This window comes from Callospermophilus lateralis, chromosome 9 (genome assembly GCF_048772815.1).
Source record: "Callospermophilus lateralis isolate mCalLat2 chromosome 9, mCalLat2.hap1, whole genome shotgun sequence".
Taxonomy (NCBI): domain Eukaryota; kingdom Metazoa; phylum Chordata; class Mammalia; order Rodentia; family Sciuridae; genus Callospermophilus; species Callospermophilus lateralis.
The window spans coordinates 56,451,867-56,479,862 of record NC_135313.1 but is presented as its reverse complement, the minus strand read 5'-3'; the positions used below and the strand labels follow the sequence as shown (position 1 = coordinate 56,479,862).

The window sequence follows — 27,996 nt, the reverse complement described above, 5'->3', positions numbered from 1 at the left end:
CCTAATTAACTTTGGGGTGATAAACGCCAAACAAATCTTGTTAAAAAACGACTGGGAAGGGCTGGAGATATAGCTCACTTGTATGTTACTGGCCTAGCATTTGCAAGGCCCTGGGTTCAACCTACCACAAAACAACAACAAAAACCCCACAAAAACTGGGGATGTGGCTCAGTGAGTTCTAGGCCGTGGATTTGATCCCCAGCACTATTCGGGGAGCGCTACTGAAAACTAACGATTGGAACCCTGAACCTCAGGGTTTCCCTTTGAGCTCATTAAATAACAGAAATTTTGATAGACATCTATTCTTCCCCTTATAGACACATTTTAAAATCCCAGTTTGGTGAAGAACTATTTCTTCTGAAGAACTATTTCTTCAACTATTTCAAGTTGATATAAAAAACTTGCATTAAAACCAAAAAATTGTGGAGAAGGGAAAATCCTTGATTTAGCAATCATTTCTTTCTTTAAAGCTATACAAAGAAATTGGAAAGGCATTAACTTTGAAGATGGTGTTGTAGTGGGTGACCATGGAGAGGCTTTTTGGTCCCTCTGACATAGAAAAGGGTAGGCAATTGAGAGTAGGGAAGGGGCAGTGAAGGTGGACAAGAGGGCAAAGCAGAACAACCCCTTTAACATGCCCCAATAAGTTACAAAATGGTTCCTGTTTCTCAAAGGGCAGAAGTTTCCACTCCCCCAAGAGCAACTACGGAATCTGGCTGGCAAACACCCCTCCCCCAGGACAATTGAAATATCACGAACCAGTTAAAAGGAGCTTACCAACTTGTCCTTATATGCCTTTAAAAGAAGGAATGCTGTAAGACTTAAATAGCTCTCTTGCCCTGCCCAGGTTTGCTGCACAGGTAGTTCTGAATCTGTCACCTTTCTTTTAAATAAAATTCCTAGCCTGGAGCGGTGGCACACATCTGTAATTCCAGTGACTAAGGAGGCTGAGGCAGGAGGGTCTCAAGTTTGAAGCTAGCCTCAGCAACTTAGTGAGACTCTGACTCAAAAAAATAAAAAGGGCTGGGGATGCTGCTTGTGGCTAAGCGCTCCTGGGTTCAATCCCTGGTACCACATTCCCGTTTGCTTGTCTTGGTGTTTGGGGTGTTCAATCTTTCATTCTGTTGAACACAAGTAACACCTTTACCCACTCCAGACTGGTGAAAACAGAAACCTGCCTCCTCATGAAAAGGCATTATTGTTGGGTGCTGGGGATTGAACTCAGGAGTCTTATGCCTCTGAGCTACCCAGGCTTTTTTATTTTCTTTTTGAGACAGAGTCTCACTAAATTGCTTAGGCTGATCTTAAACTTGTGATCCTCCTGCTTCAGTCTCCAGAGTTACGGGGATTACATGCCTGCACCACTGCACCTTGCCAAAAGGTCATGATTTAAGAAATTTCCCACTTCCTGAGAATGTCACGTATACAAGTTTTCAGGTAACTATTGAGCAAACCTCCCTGAGTGGCTGGGAATTTTTCTTTATTTCATGGAAGGGCCACCCAACTATCCAAGTGTGTTCTTGGCTTAGGGAGCTATGATTTGTGCCGGCATGCCCTGAGGGGACGAGCCACACACCATCTGTTAGAAAAGCAACCAAGGGCACTTTTCACAGAGATGGCCAACAATAACCATGTCTGCAGATGGGCGCAGAACTTTCTCTGAACATCTGCTTAATATTTACTAAGACAGGGCTAGGAGGGTTGGTATCTTCAGAGGTATTGCTTCCCTTCAGATACACCTCTAGTTCTAGAGAGTATACCCTCTTAAGTCAACTGCTTTTTTTTTTTTTTTTTGGTGATACCAGGAATTGAACTGAGGGGCACTATATCACTGGGCTACATCCCCAACCCTTTTTATTTTTTGATACAGGCCTTACTAAATTGCCCAGACTGATTGCAAATATGTGATCTTCCTATACTCAGCTTCCTGAGTAGCTGGGATTAAGGGTGTGGGCCACTGCTCCCAGAGAGCACATCTGCAATGGAACCCGGGTCTTATGCATGCCAAGCATGTGCCCCCTACATGTCCAGCTCTTTTAGGAAAAAAACCAGGGTGAGCATATTCTGATAAAGAGTATTCCTTCCCAACTGAATTTCTTCTTCAAAAAGAAGATTGGGTAGAGATCAGAGTTTAGCAATGAGCATGTGCAGTGTGGTGGGTTTACCTCTCAGGGATAGTTCACTAAATCAGATTTCTCTGGCAAGTGTATATCATGGGTCAAAAGCACTGCCTTAATGTATAGTGCCTTTAAGTGGCCTCTAAAAAAATTCGTTATATATAACAAATCTCTATACTTTATCAGTGTATTTGAGAAGATAGCTGTCATGGAATATGCCAAGTAACTACACTTTTCTCAATGTAAACATTACTGAAAGTATACCACCAACTTTTCACTATAGCCTAGGGGTGAAAATACGGAGTTGGAAAAACTCCATGTTTTATTCACTTCCCATTATCTTTGGGGTAGTCTTGAAACTTCACAAATGTCTTATTACTGTTTGAACTTTCTTTTTTCATACAGGATCTTACTATGTTGTTTCAGACTGGCCTCAAACTTGCAATCTTCTCACCTCAGCCTCCTGAATAGATAGAATTATAGGTGTGTGTGCCACCATGCCTGGCTATTAATATTGTCTTACTTTTTACCGTAGAACTTAGTTCTAGATGGGTGCTCATTTGCCAGACCAGGAAAGACTCTAAAGAGTCATATGCACAAAGCCACATGAGTGGCTAGTGACAGTACTGCCCAGATGCTGGGTTCCTGGCATTCGTGCAAACAGGGTGGGACTCACTCCATGTGGTGGGGGTGGCAAGTCAACCCCAGATATTCCCAACAAACCAAATATTAGAAAAAGTCATTTTTACATAGTCTTTTGATTATATAAAATTTTTGTGGTCCACTGTTTGTCAGTTCTGATTAATGAAATTAACAGAGAACCTGTAATAAGAATTGAAAAACCATTAGCTGTCTTGAACAAAATGGCAAGTTTCCTTGCTTCTGTATTACTAATATTTTCTTTATTCTGGTTTTATCCTTTGAATATTTGTGTTTGTTTTGTTTTCTTGAAGAAATCTTTGAAAGCCAGTCTTCTGTCTTAGAAGGAGAACCAATTAACCAATAAGACTATGTAAAAGAGGGGTTTACATCCTCTGGCCTTTGTGTTTGTTGTGCCTGCAGCCAAGGTACATACTGGTATAAGAAAATAATAATTGGGGAAATATTTTAAAATGCTAATTATTTCATGTTTATCTCAGCTTTTTTATTCCTATTTTTAATGTATTTTTTTGTATAAGTTATTTTTTGTAACTAAATAAGTATATGATAGCCATACATTCACTTTTGGTTAACACAGGTGTAAAACCAAACATCCCAAAACTTTGTGGCTTAATAAAGGAACAATTTACTATTATTAAAAATGGTCACTTTTTAAATTAGCCTTCTTTCTTCTTCTAATGAATCCAGAGGGACCTTATGGATTGCCCTCTCAAAAAAGTAGAAAAAATATTCTAGAGTTCTGCCAGAGTAATACGAGAAGAAAAATAAATTCAAAGAATGAATGTCATGATTTTAAGCAGTTTTAATTATTATTTTAGGAACTCACCACAAAACTTTTAATAGTAAACAAAAGGGTGAGAGGAAAGTACTTAGTCTTAGATAAATGGCCACATTTTTCCAAATACTTTCACTCATGGCAACCCCCCAAATAAAACTATCAATATTTTTGATTTCTAAAAGCCAATTTTAATAAATTAATAAATGCATGCCAGATAAAAATACAAAATTACAACTGAAAACCAAAGATAATTTAACAGAAGATGCTCTGTGTTGTACATTTTTATTGGTAGGATAACTTATTAAAGTAAAGAATCTGAAAACACATTTTGCTTTTGCTGGAAAGAAAGTACTATGTTAGAGAAGAGCTAAGAAAAACTGGAAATAAACCATCTGTGGCGAGTTGGCATATGATATAGTCTACGGTAATGCGACAGCCAGGGGTGCTGTTTATCCACTTGTGTGTGCATGTTTATACAAGCATCAGAAACCAAAGGCATGGACCCCAAAAGCAAAGTCACAACAGGTTACTCTGTGAAACATGCTGGATCACAACCACTGACTACCCAGGATGGGGAGGCGGTGCGGGTGCAGGTCTGCTGTTTTCTTGGTATGGGGTTTCCTTACCAAGTAGGGGGTAATCATGCAATAGCTTGAGTTTCTCTTAACATGATAAACACCCAGGATTACTAGAACCGGAAAGTGTGTGTTCACTGTTTTACAAGGACAGCTGAGCAGTGCTACAGAAACAACAGAAAGTTCCTTCATTTTAATGTGGTTATTTGCCCAAACCTCTAACCAAGAAATAACTCAGCTAATGGAGCCAATTAAATTACTATAAAACATTCCTTCATCTGTAAAACATTTCTTTTCCCTTGAAATTAAAAATTTAAAATAAAATGTCTTCATTTTTGATAAGCAGCTCCACCACCAGTCTCTGGTATCGTATATCGTTCAATGCCGCCATTGCGTCTAGTTCTGGGGATCTCATAAGGGTTGGACCAAAAACAATTCCAAGGTTTTCTGCACTCATAAGATTCTCCTTTTCATGGAGGGTCACTCTGCAAAATACAAGTGAAGGAACACATGACTTGGGGCTCTTCATCATGCCTGAGCGCTGAAACAAACTGAGATTCACAGTAAAGGTTTACGCCCACTTATCATCTTCTGCCAGGTTATTTCTCTGTTCTTCTCTGTAATTTCAAAGTACTGACTTCCCCTCAAGTAGATTATGCTAATGAAGAATTTAAACTCCTGGGGGCTGGGTTTGTAGCTCAGTGGTAGAGCGCTTGCCTAGCATGTGTGAGGCACTAGGTTTGATCCTCAGCAACACATAACAAATAAATTTAAAGAAAGGTATTGTGTCCGCTTAAAAAAAAAAAAAAAGAATTTAAATTCCCAGGGATCACAGAGACTCACTCCTGAGTGAATGCTCTGGGCTTTGAGTTCAGTTCTATGTGTATTCTCTTGCCCCATCCATAGATGCAGGGGTGCATTTGCATGGAGTAGAGCAGTCACCACGACTGTCCCATCTGCCCTCCCTCCACTCTGGCTCTCTTGCTTCGTAGGCGTGTTTCTGCAAGCTGAACAATTTATTGGGTGCAGGGAGAGAATAGTTGCAATACTAATAGGAAATGGCTCAGAGTAAGTGACACCATCAGGAAGTCTGTTTCTAATCATTTACTACCACAGCAATAACACAGACTATAATTTCAGAGTTATTCCTTTGTTTGAGTGTGGAACACTTAATTACATCCAAATAGGAAACAAATGAATTTATAAGAGGAGATGTAAGCATATTAAACAAAGGTTTTAATGATGCTTTTAAAGAGGGAAAATGTAAACATTCATGAGTGACTAAAATATCATTTTGGATAACTCTGCCTTTTGGGCATATGATTTTTTGTTGTTGTTGTTTCTAAATGGTTTTTATATTTTGAAACCCTAAAGCCACTAACAATATAATTGTGAGAATTTTACTTAAACTGGTAGAGATCAAGCATGACTAAGCAGGAAATAAAGCTTCATCACCATCAATCATTTTAAAGCATTAAACTCAAACTAGCTGAAATATTTAATTTTCTGTTTCTTCCATTACCCCATCATTTTTTACACCACTTTTCAGCCATGACAACATTAATTTAACAATCTAAAACTTCATCACTAACTCTGATGTTTTTAGTTAGCAGTGAGAGAGTGAGCAAACCACCTCACAAGTTGCTTTGTTCTTGCTTTACAGTGCTACTGTCTTTACAGCTACAACACTTTGCCCTTCCACGACAATTAGTGCGTGCATTAGCAGAATATTGGTATTTCTAGCATATTTATAAACATCCTGGAGCTGCCAATACATTCATGTCAGAATCGGGTCTGCACTGGGGACTGTAGTACAGAATATTTTTAGCATTCAAATAGTGCGGTTTCTCACAAGGGACAACATAGCTATGCAATTATCCATTCAACCCATCAATTGTCCTTCCATTTTATTCTTAATATCTGGATGCAAAACAAGAGTAAGACTCCAAGTTTGTCACTTACCTCTTTAGATGTGCCATGAGGTATCGGAGGGTTTCGCAGTGAGCAGGTGGCAGGAGTTTCAGTGCCTCATGAAGGGTTTCCAATTGCTCATCAGGATCCATAATTTCTTAAATAGCAAATTGAAAACCAAGGAGAAACTCTTTAGCGGAAGACTGGTACAACCGGCTGTTGAATTCTGTTCTCTATACTCTTCTAAAACTGGTAGGAAATGTTTTCTCACAAGATCCTTGTACATAGCTTTGGTGAATATTTTTAAGGTTCAAGTCCCAGATTTCCAAAGGCTCTGAGTGTCAATGGGGCAACACTGTTTACTTGGATTTGGAATGTGAGCACCCCCCCTCTTTTTTTTTTTTTTTCTTCTCATTTGAGTGTCTTAAGAATCTGGCAAGTATGGAACTGGACACTGAGTATAGATATAACTATAAAAATATTTAGATGTATAGACACAGATAAAACCTTTTACACTCAAATTCATTAAAATGAGGTTATCTTAAAATATTACAGATACAAGTAAGGGGTGGCACATTAGTCAAAATATCTTAAAAACCCCCTTCAATGACTGTATATAAACCATGCTGCATCACTGTCCACTGAGGCCCCCTGGCAAAGTCTTATTAATTGATATTTATATTTAAAAATCTTTTTGTTGTTTGTTTTTGAAGTGCTGGAGACTGAACCCAGGGCCTGGTGCATGCTAGTCCAGCACTCTACCATGAGCTATATATAACCCTTTTTCTTTTTAAAACAAGAAAGGTACCATCCAACATTTACTGGCTTTATTCATTAGACTTAGTTTTAAATTCTTTGTGCTATATACAAATATTAAATCTATCTTCAAAGCATGAGCACTTCCTATTACTCATGATATTCAGAACAACATACTGTAGCCTTGAAAGCAGTAACATGTTGTTCATGGTGGTGGGATCCCTGAAATAATGTGACCTCTTCCAAAGATGACAGCCTTAAAGGCAAACATCATCATTAAGATATTTCAGTTCAGTTTATGTGGGCCCCAAACCCAGCACATTCCTTTGAGGTCACAGGTTACACTTAATTCATCAATCATGTCTATTATTAGAAACAAATGACATTTTTGGAATTCTGTGCTCTTAAAAGAGCACTACAGCACAAACTGGCTTCAACCTGAATGCCAGGAAGATGGGGTGCCTTTAAATGCTGGGTTTCAATGCAATTGCAACAGGACCCCATGCTACTAGTCCTAATCAGGACAGCAGCCTTGAAATGCTGGGAAGGCTATATCTGACCAGAATATAATGTTCAAGACACCAGGCCACCCTGCCCCCAAAGGCCCCAAATCCTAATCTTTCTACCTTATAACATGAGCCAGCTCAACAGTAATGTCTGAATCTGCCACTGGAGTAAGATGAATATGAAGTTTCTACCTTTGGCAGAGCAGATTTGATCAGAATATGAATAGTGACTGAAGCTTTTTAATTCAAAGGAACTGATTATTTTATAGTTTTTGCCCAAACCTTCCTCATAATTCCTGGTCCATTTCTTTGCAATGAAGAATATATTATTTCCCTTTTGCCAAAATAAATACTGTATGGTCTTTGAACCTTAGGCGTTTAAAGAGTATCAATTTATAACACCAGTACTATCTCAGGCATAGAAACTCAATAATTTCTAAAACTGAGAAGAAAATTTCATTTACTATGGAAAACTACTTTGTTTTTACCATAGGGCTAGTTAATTTGAGGCTACATGATTCTGAAAATTGAAAGATTTTCCTTTTAATTTCTACAATGAATCTTTGCAAGAACTTTGAAATAGTGTAAAGTTAAGGACAGTGTGGGTGGGCTGGGAAACAAGATCCCCTGCTCAGGCGGTGGCTGCCAGAAAGCACTGAACATGGCATCTTACATGTGTGGCATGTTAGAATGAGGTAAGTGCTATGGAAAAAGGGAAAGAAGACCTGGAAGTGCTTGGGGTTTGTGATTTTAAACAGGTGGTCAGGAAGGACCTCAAGGAGAAAGGTCTTGAGTAAAGCCTTTGAGGGAGAGAAGGAGGAAAGATGGCTGTGGGCAGAGGAGCTGCATGTGAGGGGAATGTGTCTGTGAGGAGAGCTGGGGAGCCAAGTGTGCCTCAGGAGAGAGGGGGTGGGTCAGGTACTGTCATGCAGTGGCTGTAAGCAGTTCCACGGACTTGGCATTTATCCAGAAAAATTGCAATGTTCTGAACAAAGAAGCACCAAGATTGGGCAATCATTTTTCACAGTTCTCTCCTCTGGCTGCCATGTGGAACAGATTATGGAAAGGCAAGGGTAAAGGCAGAAAGACCATCCCAGTAATTGTCACAGAAATCAGGGGAAGAATGACAGTAGCTTGAACCAGGTGGTAGCAGTGAAGGTGAGAAGCTGGTGGATTATGGGTGCATATTGAAGGTACAGTCAACAAGATTTCCCAGTGAGAGATGTATGAGAAAGAGAAGAATCAAGAATGATTCACGTTTTGGGTTTAGGTAACGGGGATATGGAGCCTCCACGAACTGAGGCCTTGGCAAGGACCACGGGTAGTCAGGGTTTGGTGGGGTCCCTTGGGGAGGCCCTCCAGACTTACAACAGACGTGCTGGATACAGGTCAGCCTGGTGTTCAGGGAGAGGGTGTTGGTATCTCCATGGTGGAGATATGAATTTGGGCATATATGACTAAATACACTGAATATGCCAGGACCAAATTGACAAGGGATGCTGCTGTGGAATTCATTCTTCCTGTTCTGCTCCACATAGAAGTATTGCCCATTACTATTTTTTTTTAGGCGACACAATTCACTGACCATAAGAAAACTACAGCAAAATTTAAGAGGCAGACAGACAAAATGGAATGTGTTCAGAGATGAACAACCACCATCAGCTGTCACCAAATATAGAATGAGGTGACACTAATGCCACTGCTAACAGAAGGGCACTAAAAGCAGGCAGGTTTCTGTTGTATAGGAGCAGATTTACGACCATTACCTCTGTCCATCACCAGCAGACTGGCTGCCTATAAAAACAGTTACTGGGCATTTCAAAATGAATGTATTAGCTGAGGAAGTGTAGCTATATGACCCCTTAAAATATCTAAATACTTGCTGGGATTCACTGGGATTCCAGGCATATGTCATTGTACCTGGTTCTCATGTGGCTGTTCTAAGATCTCCTAGGAAGAAGGCTCTGAATCCTGGGCAGGAGGACCAGTCCCTACATTGTCCTGCCAGGGGCTTCTCTGTGGGAGCGTAGTTTCACAGTGATCAGGGAGCGTCTGTTAATGCCGGCTTATTGAGTGTGCCCTGTCAGAAGCCCTGTACCATATGAATTTAGATTATGTAGAGATGTCATGCCTTTGTGTTCCAGGGCAGCAGTGTATCAGGGGGTGGGGAGCAAGAGGGATGGGCTGGGCAGACCTAGACTGCACAGTGGGTCCAGAGGGGAATGTGCAAGGCACAGCAAGGCCACACAGCCTGCAGACAGGATGACCTAGCCTTCTCCAAACTGGCATCTCCTTTCATGTCCTATGGCCTCTCCCTCCCAGCTTTGACACTGAGTGTCTCCAAGGGAGGCTGCACAACAGCAGAGATCCACTGGCTTTTGTAAAAGGAAGTTTCAACATGAACTCTGATTCTTTTGTTGGCAAAGGATGCTAATAAATGTCAGAGACATTTTTAGGAGTTGAGATAAGATAACTGCACTGCGAGGGGTCATTCCAACTGTCCTTCACTTGGAAGGGCTGCTTCCTCTTCCTTCCTCTTTCTTTATTTAAGTTTTCCTGGTCCCATCAGGTGGGCCAGGCAGTGTGCACAGTGGACAGAGCAAGGGCTTTAGTAAGAGGCAGAAGTGGGTTTGATTGCCAGGGATACTTCTAACAATGTGAATCAGATTTCCTTTCCAAATGACACCATGGATATAAAGTACTGGTCTGATTCATGGCACCTCCTATGTGCTCTGTGACTGTTAACATCTCTTACCTTCCTTTAAGACATGGCTATGTCTATGTATCTAAAGAAAGAAACAGACTCCACTGCTGGAAAAGATATGTACAAGGACATGATGTCCCACAATGTCATCACTGTCAGACATGCACCATGCACATTCATATTATGTACAGGTTCTATGCCAGGCTTTTTGGTGTTGTAGAAATCACTTGTTAAAATAGATGAAATTGCAATAAGGAAGCATTTCTACCTTGATTTAGGAAAGCTACTTTCTTATGTGGTTTTAAGAGCTCTCTGAGAAACAAGACAAGGGGGCTTTGCTGATTTCCCACAGGAAAGCTGCCTCAGAAACAAATCCTACAGCAAAGGCAAATGGTTTGGAAGAATAATAAAAGTGGAGATTTTCCTCAGTGACTAGGGTAGGTGTAGGGAAAGAAGTAATCTAGAACTGTGGGGCCAAAGGCCCCGAAATCCAGCAAGGAGATTTGGATGTTCCCTGCATAAGGCCGTCATGTGGGGTACAGAACTGGGTTTCAATCACTGCTCTGTCCTTTGCTCCCTGTTGCCCTTGGCTTAGGCACGGAGCCAAATTTTAGTTTTAGTCCCAAGCAACACAGGAATAGAACACTAATACAGTTCACTCTTTGCTGGGCTGGGGTCAGAGCAAACTGGACAGAGCAGCCCTTCCCAGGGGAAGTGCTTTCCAGGTTAGTGCCCAGAATGAGCATCTCTCTAGGGAACATTTATTCCACAAAGCAGGAGCCCATTAGCTTCCTCAGATGATCAGCACCAAGATGAGAGGAGTTAAATCCCTATGGAGGAGACCTAGAATCATTTGTGCTGTCTAACTTGTCAATCAGTGTCATTCTCACGGCGGTTCTCCTCATGAGAGCTGACCCGTGAGAAACGAGGGCTCCAAGAACCTTACCACAAAAATTCTCAACCAAAGCTCTGAACGTGGAAACTAAAAATCAGGACAAAGGAATTTTGTACTTTAAAACTTAGAAGTCAAAAATCAAACCAGAAGCTGGTGTGATGGGGTGTATCTCTAAGCCTAGCTACTGGGAGGCTGAGGTAGGAGGATGGCAAGTTTGAGGCCAGTCTGCGTAACTTAGAAAGACCCTGTTTCAAAATAAAATAAAAAGGGCTGGGGTTGTGACTCAGTAGTAAAGAGCCCCTGGCTCAGTCTCCAGTATTGGGGGGGGGAAAATGCAAATCAGTGTTACTAAGGAAGTGATATTGTTATTTAAAGATGAAGACAACATATGGTTTTTAAAAAGAGTAATGCCAACATTTAAAATCTGTTAAAATTTCCCTTGTTAGAAAGTGAAATGTGAATTACAGGTATGATTTTTACAGCATAAATAAAATTTGGCAAATGAAACTTTACTTTTTTTTTTTTTTTTTGCATTTTTATATTAACTGGAATTTTTTTAAAAAGTCCCCTTGATCTAAATTAGAGCTCCTCAAAGTCTGATTTGCAGACCAGGGCTAGACTGCGAACCGTCAGTGGTCAGCATTAGCTCATACATATACAGGGTAAGTACAAAAACTGAGAATAAGAATTGAGAAACAGTAATTTTGATTTTTGTTGAACAAATCAGTTGGTCTCGCTTTTTAAATTACACTTTTCTACTTACTTGTATTTTAAAAAAGAGTTGATTCACATCTAATGTATAAGCTTATTTGGAAAATTAGTACATTCCAAAGAACCTTCTGATGGTAAAAATCACAGATAATCTGTATTAGAGAAGAGTGCAAATAATTTTGCAAATATATTAAACCATGGAAGATGTGAAGGAGAAATATTTCATAATTTGTAGTTAAGAAACTCAGCAGGAAGACCAGGAGAAGTAGTTACCAAAGGAGGCAGTTCATAAGTCTTGGGGACATATGCGTGAATACTTACTGGCAGACTCTATGAACTTAGGGTAGGCATCATATGTGATGAGTGGAATTGGCAAATCCCTGAAGTACAGTTTAAGTGCACCAGTGATAATGTTGATATCTTCATACATGTTCACAGAAATATCTGCTTTCTCACCATCTTTTGAGGATATTAAAAGAAACAAAAGTAAATATCTAGACTTACTGTTTTAATACATGACATTTTTTTGTACATGATTAGATATTAAAAAAATGCTTCAGTTTTTAACATCAAACTCCGTGTGCAGCCATGCACATACCTACAATTCTATCAACTTGGGAGGTCTAGGCAGGAAAATTTCAAATTCAAGATCAGCCTCAGCAACTTAGCAAGACTGTCTCAAAATAACAAATAATGACTTGAGGGGGCTGGGGTTGTGGCTCAGTGATAGAGCGCTCATCTCGCATTTGTGAAGCACTGAGTTCAGTCCTCAGCACCACATAACAATAAATAAATAAAATAGAAAGCATTGTGTCCATCTACAACTAAGAAAAAAAGATGACTTGGGGTATAGCTCCATAGTAAGCACCCCGGGTTAAATCCCTTGCACAAAACAAAAACAAAAACAAAAACAAAAACAAAAAAAAAAACCACACACACACACACACACACACACACAAACCAGTCTACAACATGATTGTTAAATCCCTACTGTAAGCATGTAAGTGCTGGGGTCATAAGAACTAATGACCAATTTTCAGTGAAATAGCAAATTTAAAAAAAAAATTTTCTCTTCTGAAGTTACTTACTTTTTCATGCTTAATTGTGGAGGAGGGGAGCTGCAGAAGGCTAAAGTGAAGAAATTCCCAGGGGAATAAAGTGTAAATACTTTTCCCTCTATTTTATATGAAATTTGTGAAAAGGAGCAGCAGAGAGGTGCTCCCTATTATGAAAGACCCCTAGTGCAAAAGGCCCCCTTCATTTCACAGCAGGCTCCCACACATAACATTTGGATCTTGCTGAGCACGGGGGCGGGGGAGGCAGTGAGAAATAAAAAGCCAAAATTAAAAAAAAAAAACAAACTCTTTAATTGAAATTACAAGAAGAGAAGGCATTACGAAATCCAAGCAGACTCTGAAGGTGATGCTGGGCCCCTCAGATTCTTAAGCAAGGCTGTCTTCTTCAGAATGGTCCCTTCTGCACTGCCCTGTATTTAGTACTTTACTTTGTTATAAAACCTGAATTTTCACCTACTAAAGACTTAATTAGATCTATTCTGAGTTAGATCTTAGGCTAGATTTATTTTATTTCACTTGGCTCATGAAAGATTTCTACAGATTGCAAAGTAGCCTTTTCACTGCTAAAATCTCAAACACTGACAACATCAAAATTTTGTGAGGACTTGGAGGCACAGGAATTGTCACTTACTGTTGGTGGGAATGCAAAATGCTGCAGCCACTTAGGAAGATGGGCAGCTTCTTATATTACCATACAATCCAGCAATGCACTCCTGGGTATTACCCAAATGAGCTGAAAACTATTGTCTACACAAAAACCTATGCACAGGTGTTTACAGCAACCTTGCTTATACTTGTTAAAAACTGGAAGTGACCAAGATGTCCTTCAATAGGTGAACCAATTTACTATGGGACATTCATACAATGCAATATTATTTATCAATAAAAAGAAATGAATTATCAAGCCACGAAAAGATATGGAGGAACCTTAATAATTCACCAGTGTTGGGCCATCAATTCTAACAAATACACCACACTAATTCAAGATGTTAGTAATAAGGTAACTGTGGGCATGAGGGAGGGGTTACATGTGAATACTCTGTACTTTCTACTCCATTTTTCTGAAAACCTAAAGCTACTTAAAATCCAGCCTCTTTAAAAATTGCAAATACTTCAGTCTTTTAGACACTCAGTTGTGAATTTGATCTCCAGTGTCCCTCTTTCACACTTAGGTTAAAATCATGTGCAATAGCAGTACAAATTGGGATAGAGTGCTTTCTGGAAACAAGGCAATATAGATTTCTTCACTGGAGGGCATTAGGCAACAAGTAAGTGCTGGGGTCCCAAGGACTGGAGAAGGGGCTGAGAGAGCCAGCCCAAAGGAAGGCAGAAAAATGACCAAGGCAAGGATCACATCTATCAAAATTTTTACTAAGGAAAAAGAGGAAAGTTCTCCTCTCTTCTATAACAAGGATCCTGTTCAAATATCTACTAGTCATTTTTTCTCTAGGGAACCTTCTACTATTCCAGTAAATCTGTGGGAAGCTGCTGTGTTCATGATATTGCCGTCCACTCTCCTTTCACTTATTACTCTCCAAGTGATGGCACATGTACTGTTGTTGTTGTTGTTGTTGTTGTTGTTATTATTATTGCTACCCATATACAGGCAATTCCTGTTCTTCAAGTTATTGTGTAAGTGCAAAAACAGTTCTTCTTTGGGGAAGCCTCTTCTGATCTCTAGCATCCTTCACCTGTCTTAGCATATCATATTCCCTCGTTACTAATATTTTCCTTTAGAGCATTTATTAAAATAAAACCAATAACCACCTTATTCCAGTACTCAAAGGAAAGATACATTGGAGAGCCATGGAAATATTCTAAATGTTATTTGAAAAAGTAAGCCCCACTGAGCATCTCTGACTGACCCCTTCCACGGTGAGGAGGTCCTATTCCAGAAGCTTCTCAGTTCCTTTTAGCTTTCTGGCCCTAACACATGAGCCAAAACTTGGATCTCAGCACACAAAGGTGCCCAGGAAAGCATGGATGCCAGCAGACTGACTGAGGCCTGTGACCGCTGAGGCCTACGATGACTAGATCTTCCCCACCTTTCCTCTAGGTTTTGGAATATTTAATTGATCTGTATGTCTTTTGGTGAATATGGACCAGCCATAGATACACAAACCATAGCAATACTTTAAAAATCTATGCTTTCTCACTCTGAAATTTGACAGTTGACTGCTTAGAGCTAATACAAAAATTAACTGTAAGTTAAGTCTTCTTTTGGGAATAATGATCATCAGTGATTCAGAAAAATAATGCAGAAAATACTTTAGAAATTGTGATATTTTGGCATAGTAACTGAGTTAATGACAGTGCTGAGGAACATACCTCTGTCAAAGGCCATCTTGACATCTTCAATTAGGTCACTAAATCCTGATACTCGGTATAGTCCTTCAGAATTAAGACCTGTAAAATAAGTACATAAGTAAATAGAGGAAGGAACAAACCCTGGGAGCTGCACCTTTATTTTATTCATTTATTTACATGTAGTGCTGAGAATTGAACTCAGGGCCTCACACATGCTAGGCAAGTGTTCTACCACTGAGCCACAACCCCAGTTCCCTTTTCTTCAAATTTTAACTTCTCTCCATACTTCAGGCTGGGGACGTAATACATAAGAAAAAAAAAAAAATAGACACGATTAGAAACCTTTTCACATTTTTCTTCTAAAATAAAGACATTTTCTTCACAGATATTTAAAATTCTGACCTAGACAGGCACGGTAGCACATGCCTGTAATACCAGTGACTCGGGAGGCTGAGGCAGGAGGATTATGAGTTCAAAGCCAGCCTTAGCAATTTAGTGAGGCTCTAAGTGAGACTTTGTGAGACTTTGTCTCAAAATAAAATATAAAAAGGGCTGGGGAATGTGGCTCAGTAATTAAGTGCTCCTGGGTTCAATCTCTGGTTAAAAACAAAAAACAAAAAACAAAAAACAAAAACTGACCTACTATGACCTGGATATTTATAATTTTGTTCATTCTAATTAGATCAAATAATGTTAGTCTTAAGGGAAATAATTCATCACCTCAATTACACTATAAATTATTTTACATAACAGAAAAATGAGATGAACTGTATTTCTAGGCCTGTAACAGTTTTTTCCCATGTGGGAAAGAATAATTAATCAGGGTGCAGTTCTAGTTTTTTGGCCTTGGATAGTTTTAATAGGGCATTTATGTCTTTGCTTCTTGGATCTACAAAGCAAAGTCTGAAAAGTGAATTTATCTGTATACATCTACTTTTGCAGACTAGAACCACCATCTATGAACATATTTTTAAGCATATTTTTCTTAAACAGGTTAAATGTACCTTGAAATCAAGCTGTTTACTTGTTAATTCATTCTAGACTTTGAGATCATATGACATCCTGAAAGCATTTCCCCCGATTTACTGAAGACAGCACTGCTGTGCACTGAGGAGTGACATCAGGAATTGCAGTGTGGCGACTCAAGACTATCATGGCCCGTGCCAAAGGACCTCACCTCTAGACTCGATCTCCCTGATGCACATGTCCACCACCATTGGCCGCTTAGTGATGTGGGCTTTCACGAGTGTTGTAAGGTCACAGCTGTACACCTTCTTCACATGCTTCAAGTCTGGCTTACAGTCATTTGGAACCATCTTGGAACACTGCTTATGAACATTCAAACCACAATCTAAAAAAACAATTTTAAAAAAGGAAAAATTCATTATTATTTATAGTTTTGAGCATCTTACAGTGTCTTTTTTAGCAAAAGACACTCCAGCTTGAATGAGATTTTAAAGAGAACCAGTGTCAAGCATTCCCTTGGGGTGCAGAAACAATATTCCCTTCTTTCCTCTTGGAAAACTTTGTAAACTGAGGAGGCTAGAATGCTAGCTCAGGACTAGCATCTGATTCAGTCATAAGGTAAAGCAATGGCAAATTTACCTGCCATATGACCCCAGGAACATATTAGAGGAAAAGAAAATAAAAATTAATAAATGTCTAATTAAATGTTTACATTTAATAACATTGTGCCTAATAGCAATGCAATAGTTGAATATGTGTGTTTTCTATAAAACTTACTAACAGTGTTGTAAGTGGGACCTTCAGGGGGTACTAGGTCATGAGAGTGCAGTGCTCGTGAGTAGGTCAATGCTGCTGTGAAAAGGGCACGTGGACGGTCCTCTCTCTCCTGCCATGTGAAGACAAAGCATCTACCTTCTCTTGACTTTCCACCTTCCACCGTGTGAGGATGCAGCAAGAAGGGCCACACTAGGTGATGGAACCTTGATCTTGGACTTCTCAGATGCCAGCGAAGTGAGAAATCAATTTCTGTTCTTCATAAACAACCCAGTCTGTAGTATTTTGATGTATAGCAGCACAAAATCGGTTGAGAAAGCTAACTAAAAATCAGTTTCTTTAAAGTTACATAAAAACTATATTTAATGTAAATAGGCTATATTTCAATACATTTGATATGACTGGACCTCCCAAAGAATATCCAGGGCCCTCTTAAAAACAGTGTTGTTCCTATTTATATCTATTCACAGTCCTTTCTAGATATGAGATTGTATATAATTCATCTAGTCCCTGAGAATAACTTATGTGTTACTTCTATCACTAGTTAACATTTATTAGGGCTAACTACTGCCAAGCATGGCTCCAAGTGCTTTATATTTATTATTTTATTTAAACTGCAAAAGCGCTATGAAATAGAAACTTTTCTCCTCAGTTTGTATCTGAAAAAACCAAGCACACAGGTGTTAAATAATTCACCCAAGGTATGTAGTAAAGATGGGATTCAAGCCTATGGATGATTCCAGAGTCCACATTTTAAATACCTATCATATTGCCTCTACTGATGTTATTCCTTTGTTTTATAATTTTATTGGGCTATTTAACAACTTCTATTTTTTTTTTTTTTTTGGTACCAGGGATTGAACCCAGGGGTGCCTAGCCACAAAGCCACATTCCCAGCTCTTTTTATATTTTATCTAGAAATAGCGTCTCACTAGGTTACTTAGGGCTTCACTAAATTGCTAAGGCTGGCTCTGAATTTGCAATACTCCTGCCTCAACCTTCTGAGTCACTGGGATTACAAGCAAGCGCCACCACACTCACATGGGCTATATAACTTCTAAGATGCCAGAACCCAAACATTTTTGATTAATATTTTGAGACACTTTATTTCTCAGCTAGCATATGGTGAGATTTTAGAAAGGATACAGAGAAATACAAATATTTCGCAAAATTAGACTAAAAAGTGATAAACTATAGCTGAATAAATAATTCTACTAAAATAAATGCCACTTTTTGTTCTTAAGTTTATAAAACCTTTATGTTGATCTTTTGCAAAGCCAGTCCAAGTAGGGTGAATACAGCCAGGTCTTAATTAAATCAATTTGAAAACTATACAATGCCATCATGAATGTGGTCTTTGGGTAAGCTTCAGTTCTGCTTGTTCTTCCTGGGAAAGAGTGGGGCACAAAACACATCTCAGAGAATTGTTATAAAAATCACTAAGCCATTGTGTTCAGATGCTTTGCATATTGCACAACTAGACAAATGCTGATGAGCATCATTATCATTACAAGCTCTGGTAAAACTTATTAGCTGCAGTCTAGTTATTAATGGATGTAACAATATGAAGAAAATTAGACAACCCATAAATGGAATTGTTTCTTCATTTCATGTTAGACACGGCCAAAAAAAGAACTTCAAGCCTGTGGCACCTGAGGGAGCTCATATGTATGTCCCCCAAGTGCAAAGCCAGGGTAATATGGAGGGAAGCTGGGTTGATGTGTAAGTGAACACTCAGGAGATGGTATCACCTGTTCTAATTCTGTCGAAACACCACCACCACTGCTTCTTTGGCTATAAAAAGGTTTCTGGAGTGAAGAGTTCAATCTATACTAGTTCAAGAAATGATGCGGCACTATTCTGTATGGTTAAATGAGGTCCAAACGACTATTTAACCACAACTCAGATTCCTCTTGACATCTGTATTAAATATATAAGGATTCTGATTCAGTCATAAGGTAAAGCAATGGCACAAATGTGCACCTAAAAGACCATCTTTCTCCGAAACATTTTAATGTTTTAGATAACTTCTATAGTTTAGAGTTTGGTCTAGAACCTATGAACTGTGTGATTTTGAGTGCATGACTCGAGCTTTCTGTGCCTTCATTATGTAAAATGGGAATAATATTAGTGTTAGAGTTTATATGAGGTTTGAATGTTAATATATGTATAGTACCTATATATAATAAATTGTGTTAGTGATCATGTTTCTATTTAGAAGAATGAAAAAGCATTATAAGAGGACTTTTCAATGTAGTAACCTGAGGTTTGTTATATGTCATTGTCATAGTCAGCTTAAAGTTAGAATCCAAGATGAAGTCAAGGTCAATTCTATGTTTGTCAGATGTGAATGTAAGGTCCTGAAAAGGGATTGGATAACTGAGAATACTGACTTCCACATATGCATGGTTCTTAATGATTTCATTTACATAAAAGCGTCTTCAAGTAAGTAATGTACTATTTCTCTCTGTTTTCACCAATTTTAGAGAGCTTTCATTGATTATTTTTTCAAATATCTTTGGAGTCTTACTCTTCATTCTCTTCCATGGCTCCAACAACACAAATGTTACACCTTTGTTACCATCTTGCTAAAACCCTATTTTCTAAAACCCTATTTTCTCTCATTTGTTTGAGTTAAATAATTTCTACTGACCTGTCTTCAAGGTCATGGACTCTTCCTTGGCTATCTTCATTTTGCTATTCAGTCTATGATCCAATGAGTTCATTTCAGTTATTACATTTTTCAGTCCCTAAACTTCCTTTTGGCTTGCCTTTTTTTTTTTTTTTTAAATCTTTATTTCTTTTCTGACAATTCCTACGTCTTTTCCCATTTATTTCGAGAGTGTTCATCACTGCCTGCTGGAACATTTTTATGTTAGTTGCTTTTCTTTTTTCTTTTTTTGGTACCAGGGATTGAACTCAGGGGCACTTGACCACTGAGCCACATCCCCAGCCCTTTTTGTATTTTATTTAGAGACAGGGTCTCACTGAGTTGTTTAGCACCTCACTTTAGCTAAGGCTGGCTTTGAACTCACGAAACTTCCCTCAGCCTCTGAGCTGCTGGGATTATAGGCGTGCCACTGCGCCTGTCTAGTTGCTTTTCTTGACTAATTCCCACATCTATATCATCTCAGTGTTGGCATGTGACAACTGCCTTTTTTCAGTTAGTCAAGATATTCTGGTTCTTGGCATAAGAACTGCATTTTGGATATTTTGAGTGTTGTTCCTACTTAAATTTTCAGTTTCAGCAGGTAGTCAACTTCTTTAGATTTAGAATGAATGTCTGGGCTCACTTTTGTAGACTATGAATCTTTTGTAGACTATGATGTCAACCTAGTTAAAAAACCTTTGGGTTGCTATTTTTGCCTCCCTCACTAATATGTTATCCACATGATGGGTATTCTATTCCACATTATCCATAGTGCATCACCTAGTTATTGCAGGTATAGTGGAAGTCAGGGCTGTGCCTAAAAATTCGACTGGATAGCAATGCTGTTTTGCATGTAATTACAGGGTGGGCAGGGAGGACAGAGTTCTGATCAGGGTATCAGCTGCTTCATTTGTGCAGGTCAGAGATAAAAATAGCTCTGCTCACAGACTTAGGCTGAGAGGGTGCTAGCTCTACTATAGGGTGTGAATAAAAGTCAGGGTCCTACCTACAGGTTCAGCCACTTTCTTACTGCAAAGTAGGGATAGAGGCTAGTGCTGTGCCCATAGATTCACAGAAGAGCATGCCCTACTACCTCAGGGTAGGGTTGGAAAACATTTCAGCCACAGACACTGCTGCTACTGCAACCACTGGGGAAGGGTAGCAACATGTTTTTTTTTTTTTTTTTTTTTTTTGGTGGTATTTACCTGGAGAACAGTAGGTAAGGCTAAAGGTTTTGTCCTGCTGGGCTACCTTTTCCCAGTGCATTGGCTAGGAAAACCAGACTTTTCTGCTCTTCCTGCCTGTTGCATTTATGGGTTGTGGGCTTCCACAGTGTCTAGACTGAGATACACAGAGGTACAAAAAAAACCAAACAAACAAAAAACACTACGAGGGAACTCGCTGCTAGGTTATTCCTTGAGTCCTGAGGTTCCTATGAGTCTTCCTTATTTTCTCTGACTTTTAGAGACCTTCACAGTTGATGCAAGTTTCTTGCTTAGGGTCTCTTGTTATTGTGTGTGTGTGGAGGGGCGAGAGGATGGTTATAATTACTGGGAGAAATAAAGTGAAATACATTTATCCATCTTGTCCAGAACTGGAAGAACTCTTACATAGTGCTTCAAAAATGTAAAATTTAGCAAAGTTTCATAATTCAATAGTAGTGTAGATGTGCTTCACACTTTCAGTATGTACACATAGGCCACAGTTCAGGTTGGAAAGGGTCCTTGGTAACAACATATTTCACAGATGAAGACAATGAGGTCAAAGGTACTAAACGAGTTGTTTAAGTTCTTCAGGGAGCAAAGTGGTAGAACTGAGAGGAATTGCTGATCCCAGCCTGTACTATTCCCACTGAGTCATTCCTACTTCTTTTGCCAGTAGTACACCATGTACTTTGAGGTATTTTTTCAGCATTGAAGATGAATTTGCTGTTTTTAATCTCTTATTTGATAATGTATGATGTATCCATTGTCATATGTGCTTAAGTTTTAAAACATTGCTACATTTTACCTAAATGAGTCTTCACTTATGGATGATTGAATCTCATAGGACTTCTACAAAGCCTAACCATTATATTTTTATTTTGTCATATTTTTTCCCCTATGCATAAACTGTAAATGGAAATCCAGTAGAAAGTCAAACAGCAAAATTTTGATGCATTCATATAAAAACGTCTGAGTGGCACAATAGTCTAATATTAACTTTTTTCCTTTACATGTTTGGAGACATTTCTCATTTTAAACATCAGCAGGCTCCTAAACTTATTTGTGAATCAGTAAAAACTGAATAAAGTAAGATGACTGAGCTCAGATTTAGGTATTTAAGGAAAAGGGCAATGTTTTCTGAACTAATATTCCTTTTCCTTTGAATAATATAAAACCCAGGAAAAATATATTATGCTCAATTTTAGCAATAAATTTCAAGGCCAAAGTTTTGACTAGGTTGAATATGATGAAGTCCTTTAGAAGACCACTTGATAGGAAGAAAGCATTAAAACAAAGCATTTTTTTTTTTTATATCCTTAAGTTAACAATGCAATACAACAGTCTTGAGCCTGCCCTGAAAACTGCTGCTGCAGGGGCTAGCAGTATATCAATATTTCATTTGCCATTAAGATTTTATTTGGTTTTCATAATTATTTATTAAAGTCATATAACTCCTATATAGTTCCATTTCTTCCAGGGAAGTTCTACACTATAAATGGGGGGAAAGTCCATAGAAGATTTCATTTGTTGCATCTCTTGGTTTGGCAGGTTATTTTATGTTACCATTAAACCACATTTTCCCTCTCCCAATCTCTCAAGTTAATAAGCACAGAATAAACATATGAAAGGAGGAATAAAAAATTTGAATCATCCTATTCTGCATTTAATCAAATATTTCAATTAATACTCAGACTACTAACATCAGGTTCTTTTCCTATTTTCTGGGGCCTGATATTTCTAATACATACATACATATATATATATATATATATATATAATGCGTATCTAGAATAGAGACCTATTTTTTTGAAGTTAATTGCTGATATTATTTACATTCTACTGATAGGATTAAGGGAAAACATAATTATGGTAATGTATGTTTTGAAAGGAAGGATAATTATTTATTCTTTTCTATGCCTGTTCATTTTTAAGTAATAACAAATAAATTTTACTTTTTGGGGCGTATAAAACCCAAGGTCTTGCACATGAGAGGCAAGCACTCTACTATTGAGCTACACTTAAAGCTAATGAATTTTATTCTTAAATGTATCTCTTATGTTTACCCCATAAAAGTAGAATAGCTCATATTTAAATGTGCATCACAAGCCATGAACTTTCATAAGCAAAATTAAGAGGAATGCCTTGTTCTTTGACATATTTATGAAAATATTGCTTTCAATAAAAAGGGGCTACATGAAACTTAATTCTTACCAAATTCTCATTGACTTACAAGGACAACTGTGCTGAAGTATAATCAAAGATGTAATAAAAAATATCACTACATCTTTCTTCCACCTAAAAATTAAGTCTTATGTACTTGAAATAATAGGTTTTATTTTTAGGAAAAAACTGCTATTTCTGTTTGGGGGCAGCCATCTCAGTAACTAATGCTAAGTTGAAATGTTGGATTTAAAATAATGATCGGGGGCTGGGGATATAGCTCAGTTCGTAGAGTGCTTGCCTTGCATGTTTAAGGCCCTGGGTTCAATCCCCAGCACTGCCAAGAAAACAAAACAAAACTTAAAATAATGATCATCATTCTTAATTTATTGTTAATATTCTGATAAGGCTAAAATAAAAGCATTTCAGGAATGCTGGTGGAATAATGGTCTTTTTTGGGAAGGGACAACAATCTCAGTGATTATATAATAATGATACATTACTCTAACCTGTAAGCTTACATTTTATAAAGAAAGGAAAAACAAAACAAAACCCTAATTGGGAGAAACTAATTGATCTGAATGACCATCCTTTGATTCTTACTTTTTAAAGGCTACCTTCTTGGGTCATAAATAGTTTAGCAAGAAGAACATCAGTTCTGCAGATAGTCCCTTGCAGTGAGACATTAATTTACCCACCTTACAGGAGACTACAAGAGTAAGGCTTTGGCAGAGGAGATGGTTTATGCCTCCTATATCACCCTGGTGTTGCTGGGTCTTGAAAAGATCATGCAATGTAATGATTAGAATTTCCATGAACATCCCTGTTGTTCCCTCAGTTGTCCTTGGCTGAAGTGTGCTTAGTGGCATTCAGTCCTGAAAGGGCAGCTTGCCTGTCACAGAAGTAACTGGATTCAATGTGATTCCTATAGCAATACTGCAGACCAGATGGTTTGGACAGCACCCAATACTTTTATATGACATTTAAAAAAGAAAAAAGGTGTGGGTGTGAAGGATTCAAAATTGTATCTTTTGGCCAACACTCCCTTAAAAATTCCTGACAGCTGGGCACGACAGGACATGCCTGTAATCCTAGCAACTCAGGAGGCTGAGGCAGGAGGGTAGAAAGTTCGAGGCCAGCTGAAGTAACTCAATGAGACCCTCAGCAACTAACTTAGTGAGACCTTGGGTATATAGCTCAGTGGTAAGACACCCCTGGGTTCTGTCCTCAGTTCAGAAAAAGAAAAAGAAAAAGAACCGGAACAAAGCAAGATGTCTTAGGGATCAAAAGCAGATAAATACATCTATTGTTTGACAGGCAGCAGTTCTACCATTTTTCTTTGGATATAATGTCTACAATGTTTAATGGCTGTTGTATTAGTTTCCAATTGCTGCTATAACAGATTGCTAAAAAATCAGTGGCTTAAAACAACAAGTATTTATTACCCTTCAGTTCTGGAGGCTGGAAGTTCAAGATCAGTTTCACTGGCCTAAAATCAAGGTGTTAGCAGGCCTTTGTTCCTTTGGAGTCTTCAGGGGGACAGTCAGTCGCTTCACTTGCCTTTTCTATCTCCTAGAGACCACCTGCATTTCTTGGTTTATGGTCCCTTCCTCCATCTTCAGAGCCACCTGTATAGCATTTTCTCTTTTCTCAGAACACATCACCTTTTTGTGACTCTCAGTCCTCTTGCCTCACTAAGACACTGTGACTGTAATTACACTGGGCCCACTCTGACAAACCAGGTCATTTCAATATCCTTAATTTAGTCTCACCTGCAAAATTCCTTGTGCCCTGAAGGCCACAGGTTCCAGGGATTAGGAAGAGGAAGTCTTTGGGGACCTTTATTCAATGCCTACCATAGTGAATGTGTGTTCTCTCTTTAAATTCCTAATTCTTTGCGTTGTTTTAAATAACTTAGATGGCTCAAAGGACAGATGAGTCGCAGAGTCACTTCAAACCTAAGAATCCCACTGTCAATCCAAATGTAATCAGTTGTCAAAGAAAAGAGAACTAATTCAAATTTTGACTCCTCTGAGGTTTTATGTTTTTGTTTTTGTATCGGGGATTGAACCCAGGGGTGCTTTATCACTGGGCTACATTCCCAGTTCTTTTTATTTTTGAGACAGAGCCTCATTAAATTGCTGAGTCTGACTTCAAACATGCGATCCCACTGCCTTAGCCTCGGAATTTGCTGGGATTCCAAGTGTGCACTACGCCTGGCAACCTCTGAATTTTAAAAAGTGTGCTTATATTACATATTATTATTCAAGTCCCCCAAAACAACAATAAAATGAAAAATTCCAAGGCTTTTCCTTCAATTCTTGCCCTTCACTCCCAGTAAGAGGCAGAGGTTATGAGTGTGGGTGGCTGTGGGGAGGGGGTTGAATCATTGTCATTCTCCTTTCCCACAGTTATTATTGTGATAGATGTTCCAAAACATTCTTTCAATTATGATTCAGGATTGTAGTGTATCACCACAGATTATTCATGTATGTGTTGTATTAATTCTCTGCTGGTGGCTGACGCAGAACGCCTATGTAGATGGCCTTCACTCTCGAGATATAAATGGCACACATTGTTACTGTCCTGAAAGGAAAGCTTATAAGGTAGTGATGGTCATGAATTGCTTAGGAAACTGTTGCGGAGTGTCAGCTGGTCAAGGATGTCTCAAAGAGCAAACCAGGCTAATGGAGACCCTTATTCCTTGAGCAGGCAACTTTTGCTTTTGAAAGATTAGTTCACTTGCCTTTAGAAAACCAGGAGGAAGACTGTCTTAATACTAAGACTCTATCAATACTTTCCGCTCCACACTGTTCTCTTCCAGTCAAAGGCACACCCACAGCCTTTGTAAGGAAGCCTCCTCATTCTGTCTCCCCAGAACTCAGCCATAATAATAAGGTTTTCTTCATGAAACTAGACTCTCAGAAACTAGACCCTGAGCCTTGATGGACTACTCTGCCCAGTTCAAAGTTTATATTTGTACCCTTTTTACCCCACTCTCCACAGCAGGGAGCTTCCTAAGCTGGCCGCCTAATGATGTGTGCCTGGAAACTTACTAAGCCCTAGTGATGTTTAGGAAATCATAACTGAAAGAAGAGTGACTTGAGATGTTCACATGCAATGCACACTGTACTTTGCTATTCAAACAAAATATTTAGAAATATGAAAAATCAGGCCTCAGAAATTTCTGCACGTAATGGACAACAAAAATATTCCACTTAAAAATCATGCCACAAAAGAAATAGGGATATTTCCAGTGGTAAGTCTGTTACTACAGTTACCATTTTGAAATAAATTACTTTTAGTGTACTTTTTTAGCATAAAGTTTTATACTTAAAGACATGTAAGAAGATAATTTAGTTTTATAAATTAGATAGCAAAAAGAAACTTTGATGATCAAATACTATATACTTAAAATTTAGATGATCATTTAAAGCTTATGTTAGAATATAGAGTAGTTTGAATAAATGGCCAATACTAAATATATTTGTTCTATACAAATAAGTTTCACATATCAATAACTACTTCATTTCACAAAATTTTTCAACAAATCCCTCATTGTGTGTGTATGTGTGCATATATACATATGTTAACAGAATGAAGAAAATAACATTTATTGGGGTTAATTAGAATTGTAATCTGGGAAAACACAGATTCAAGCAGTCTTAAAAATGTGCTCTTGTATTGGGCAAGTGTGTAAATCTTAAAGCTTCTCAACTCAAATCTAAAATATGATGGTCATATTTTACAAAATAATTTGATATATTCAAGATTTCAAAATGTCATAAAATATTAGTGACTAAATGGTTTTCAGAATTTGGTAGCCATCTTTCAAGATAAAGTCACAGACTTTTTTTTAAAGGTTTGATTTAACAAAAAATTTAGTAAGGACAATCCAGCTTAGCAAGTTATCTTTAAGATTCAGTTTCCAAGGCAACAATCATGGGTCCTGGTACACTGCTTTTTTAAAAAACCATTTTTATAAATTTAGTTACTGCAACATCAAAGGCAAGTATTAAATATAACTGCCTTACTTTTATCTCCTTTTATTGGGCTTTTTCAACAAGCTAACATCTCTCTCTTCAGTGGACTAATACCAGACTAGATTCCTAGTCTTCTGCCCATCAAATGCAAGACAGTTAAGGGAAAATACAATTTTAATTTCCAAAGTGGTGGCCTGAAGATCGCAGCCACCTACATGTGTGCTGGAGTGAACAGGGACCCAGTCTGTTGTAGGTATAGGAGGATCTCCCAGAGCCTCGAAAATTGCTTCACAACTTGACTCCCTCAGAGGAGGGAAACGCTCTTACCTGCACATTTCACTCCCTGAGCAATGAGGCCCCACATGAAGTTGGCACAGTATTCACACCAATGTGGTCCTCGGAATGTATGGACCTGAAAAAGAAGAGGCGAAGTGGGGAGACAGGAAACGCACAGATGAGGAGACACTTTCACATCAAAGCCCTGATACATAAGCCAAGTTAGTACCGAAGAGGCAATACAGCTACATGTAGAAGAACTTTGGTTGAGAGGAATTAGTAAGTAGTTACAATGTTTTTCAGAGCTTGAATTCCTCTTTGTTTTAGAAGTGGTGATAAATCAAACCAATATTCTGCAATTTACTGTGGAAAACAATTTTTATGATAGAATTTTCAAAAAGAGTCTCGTCAGGTCCAAGCAGCCTCATCTATGTGTTACACAAATTCTGGCATTTCTGAGTACTATGACATGAAGAAGGATAAGAAGCAATATCAAGTATGTTTGGATTCATAAGGATGGGTCACAGATGGTAAAGGTGACCCTGACTGGTCACAACAAAATCATCAAAAAGAGCAATTTCTGTTCAAAATGCTTAGCATTTATGTTAGAAAAGATAATAAAAATATTTTAGAAACTGCAGAAGCTATAGTTAATCAGAAACTCTTAGTGATTATTCACTGTTCATGCCAGATCAGAAAGGTTTTACTGAATTTGATTCCTTTTTCCCTAAGAAAGGAATTCCCAAAGCAGAAAGGATCTTAAAAATGCTAAGATACATACAGAAAAAGAAAGTATTCTAATTTAACTCTGGTGAAAATTTGCTAGAACAGGGAAGCAGTGAATTCAAACCCTAACATTAAAGAATAAGAGAAAAAAAATCTTGAATAATATCACTAACAAAGATTTCTGAGCACACATTGACTGAAAATATAACAGAAAAATGAAAGAAAAGGAAAGTACAAAGAAGTAACTAATAGGTATAAAA

At 38.3% G+C, this 27,996-nt stretch overlaps 1 protein-coding gene across 2 annotated transcripts in view; it reads right to left on the bottom strand.

Annotated features, from left to right (window-relative positions):
* Positions 1–3,561: 3,561 nt before the first annotated feature.
* The window catches only part of Chn1 (chimerin 1), a 165,554-nt gene continuing 141,119 nt past the window's right edge, over positions 3,562–27,996 (bottom strand). For both annotated transcript variants that reach the window (XM_076865581.2, XM_076865582.2), the window contains 6 exons: positions 27,062–27,146; positions 16,174–16,347; positions 15,018–15,095; positions 11,935–12,072; positions 6,093–6,198; positions 3,562–4,615 (listed from right to left, as the gene is read on the bottom strand). In XM_076865581.2, coding sequence (XP_076721696.1) covers positions 4,444–4,615; positions 6,093–6,198; positions 11,935–12,072; positions 15,018–15,095; positions 16,174–16,347; positions 27,062–27,146 — 753 coding nt within the window. In that variant the 3' untranslated portion in view covers positions 3,562–4,443. The remainder of the gene's footprint in view (positions 4,616–6,092; positions 6,199–11,934; positions 12,073–15,017; positions 15,096–16,173; positions 16,348–27,061; positions 27,147–27,996) is intronic.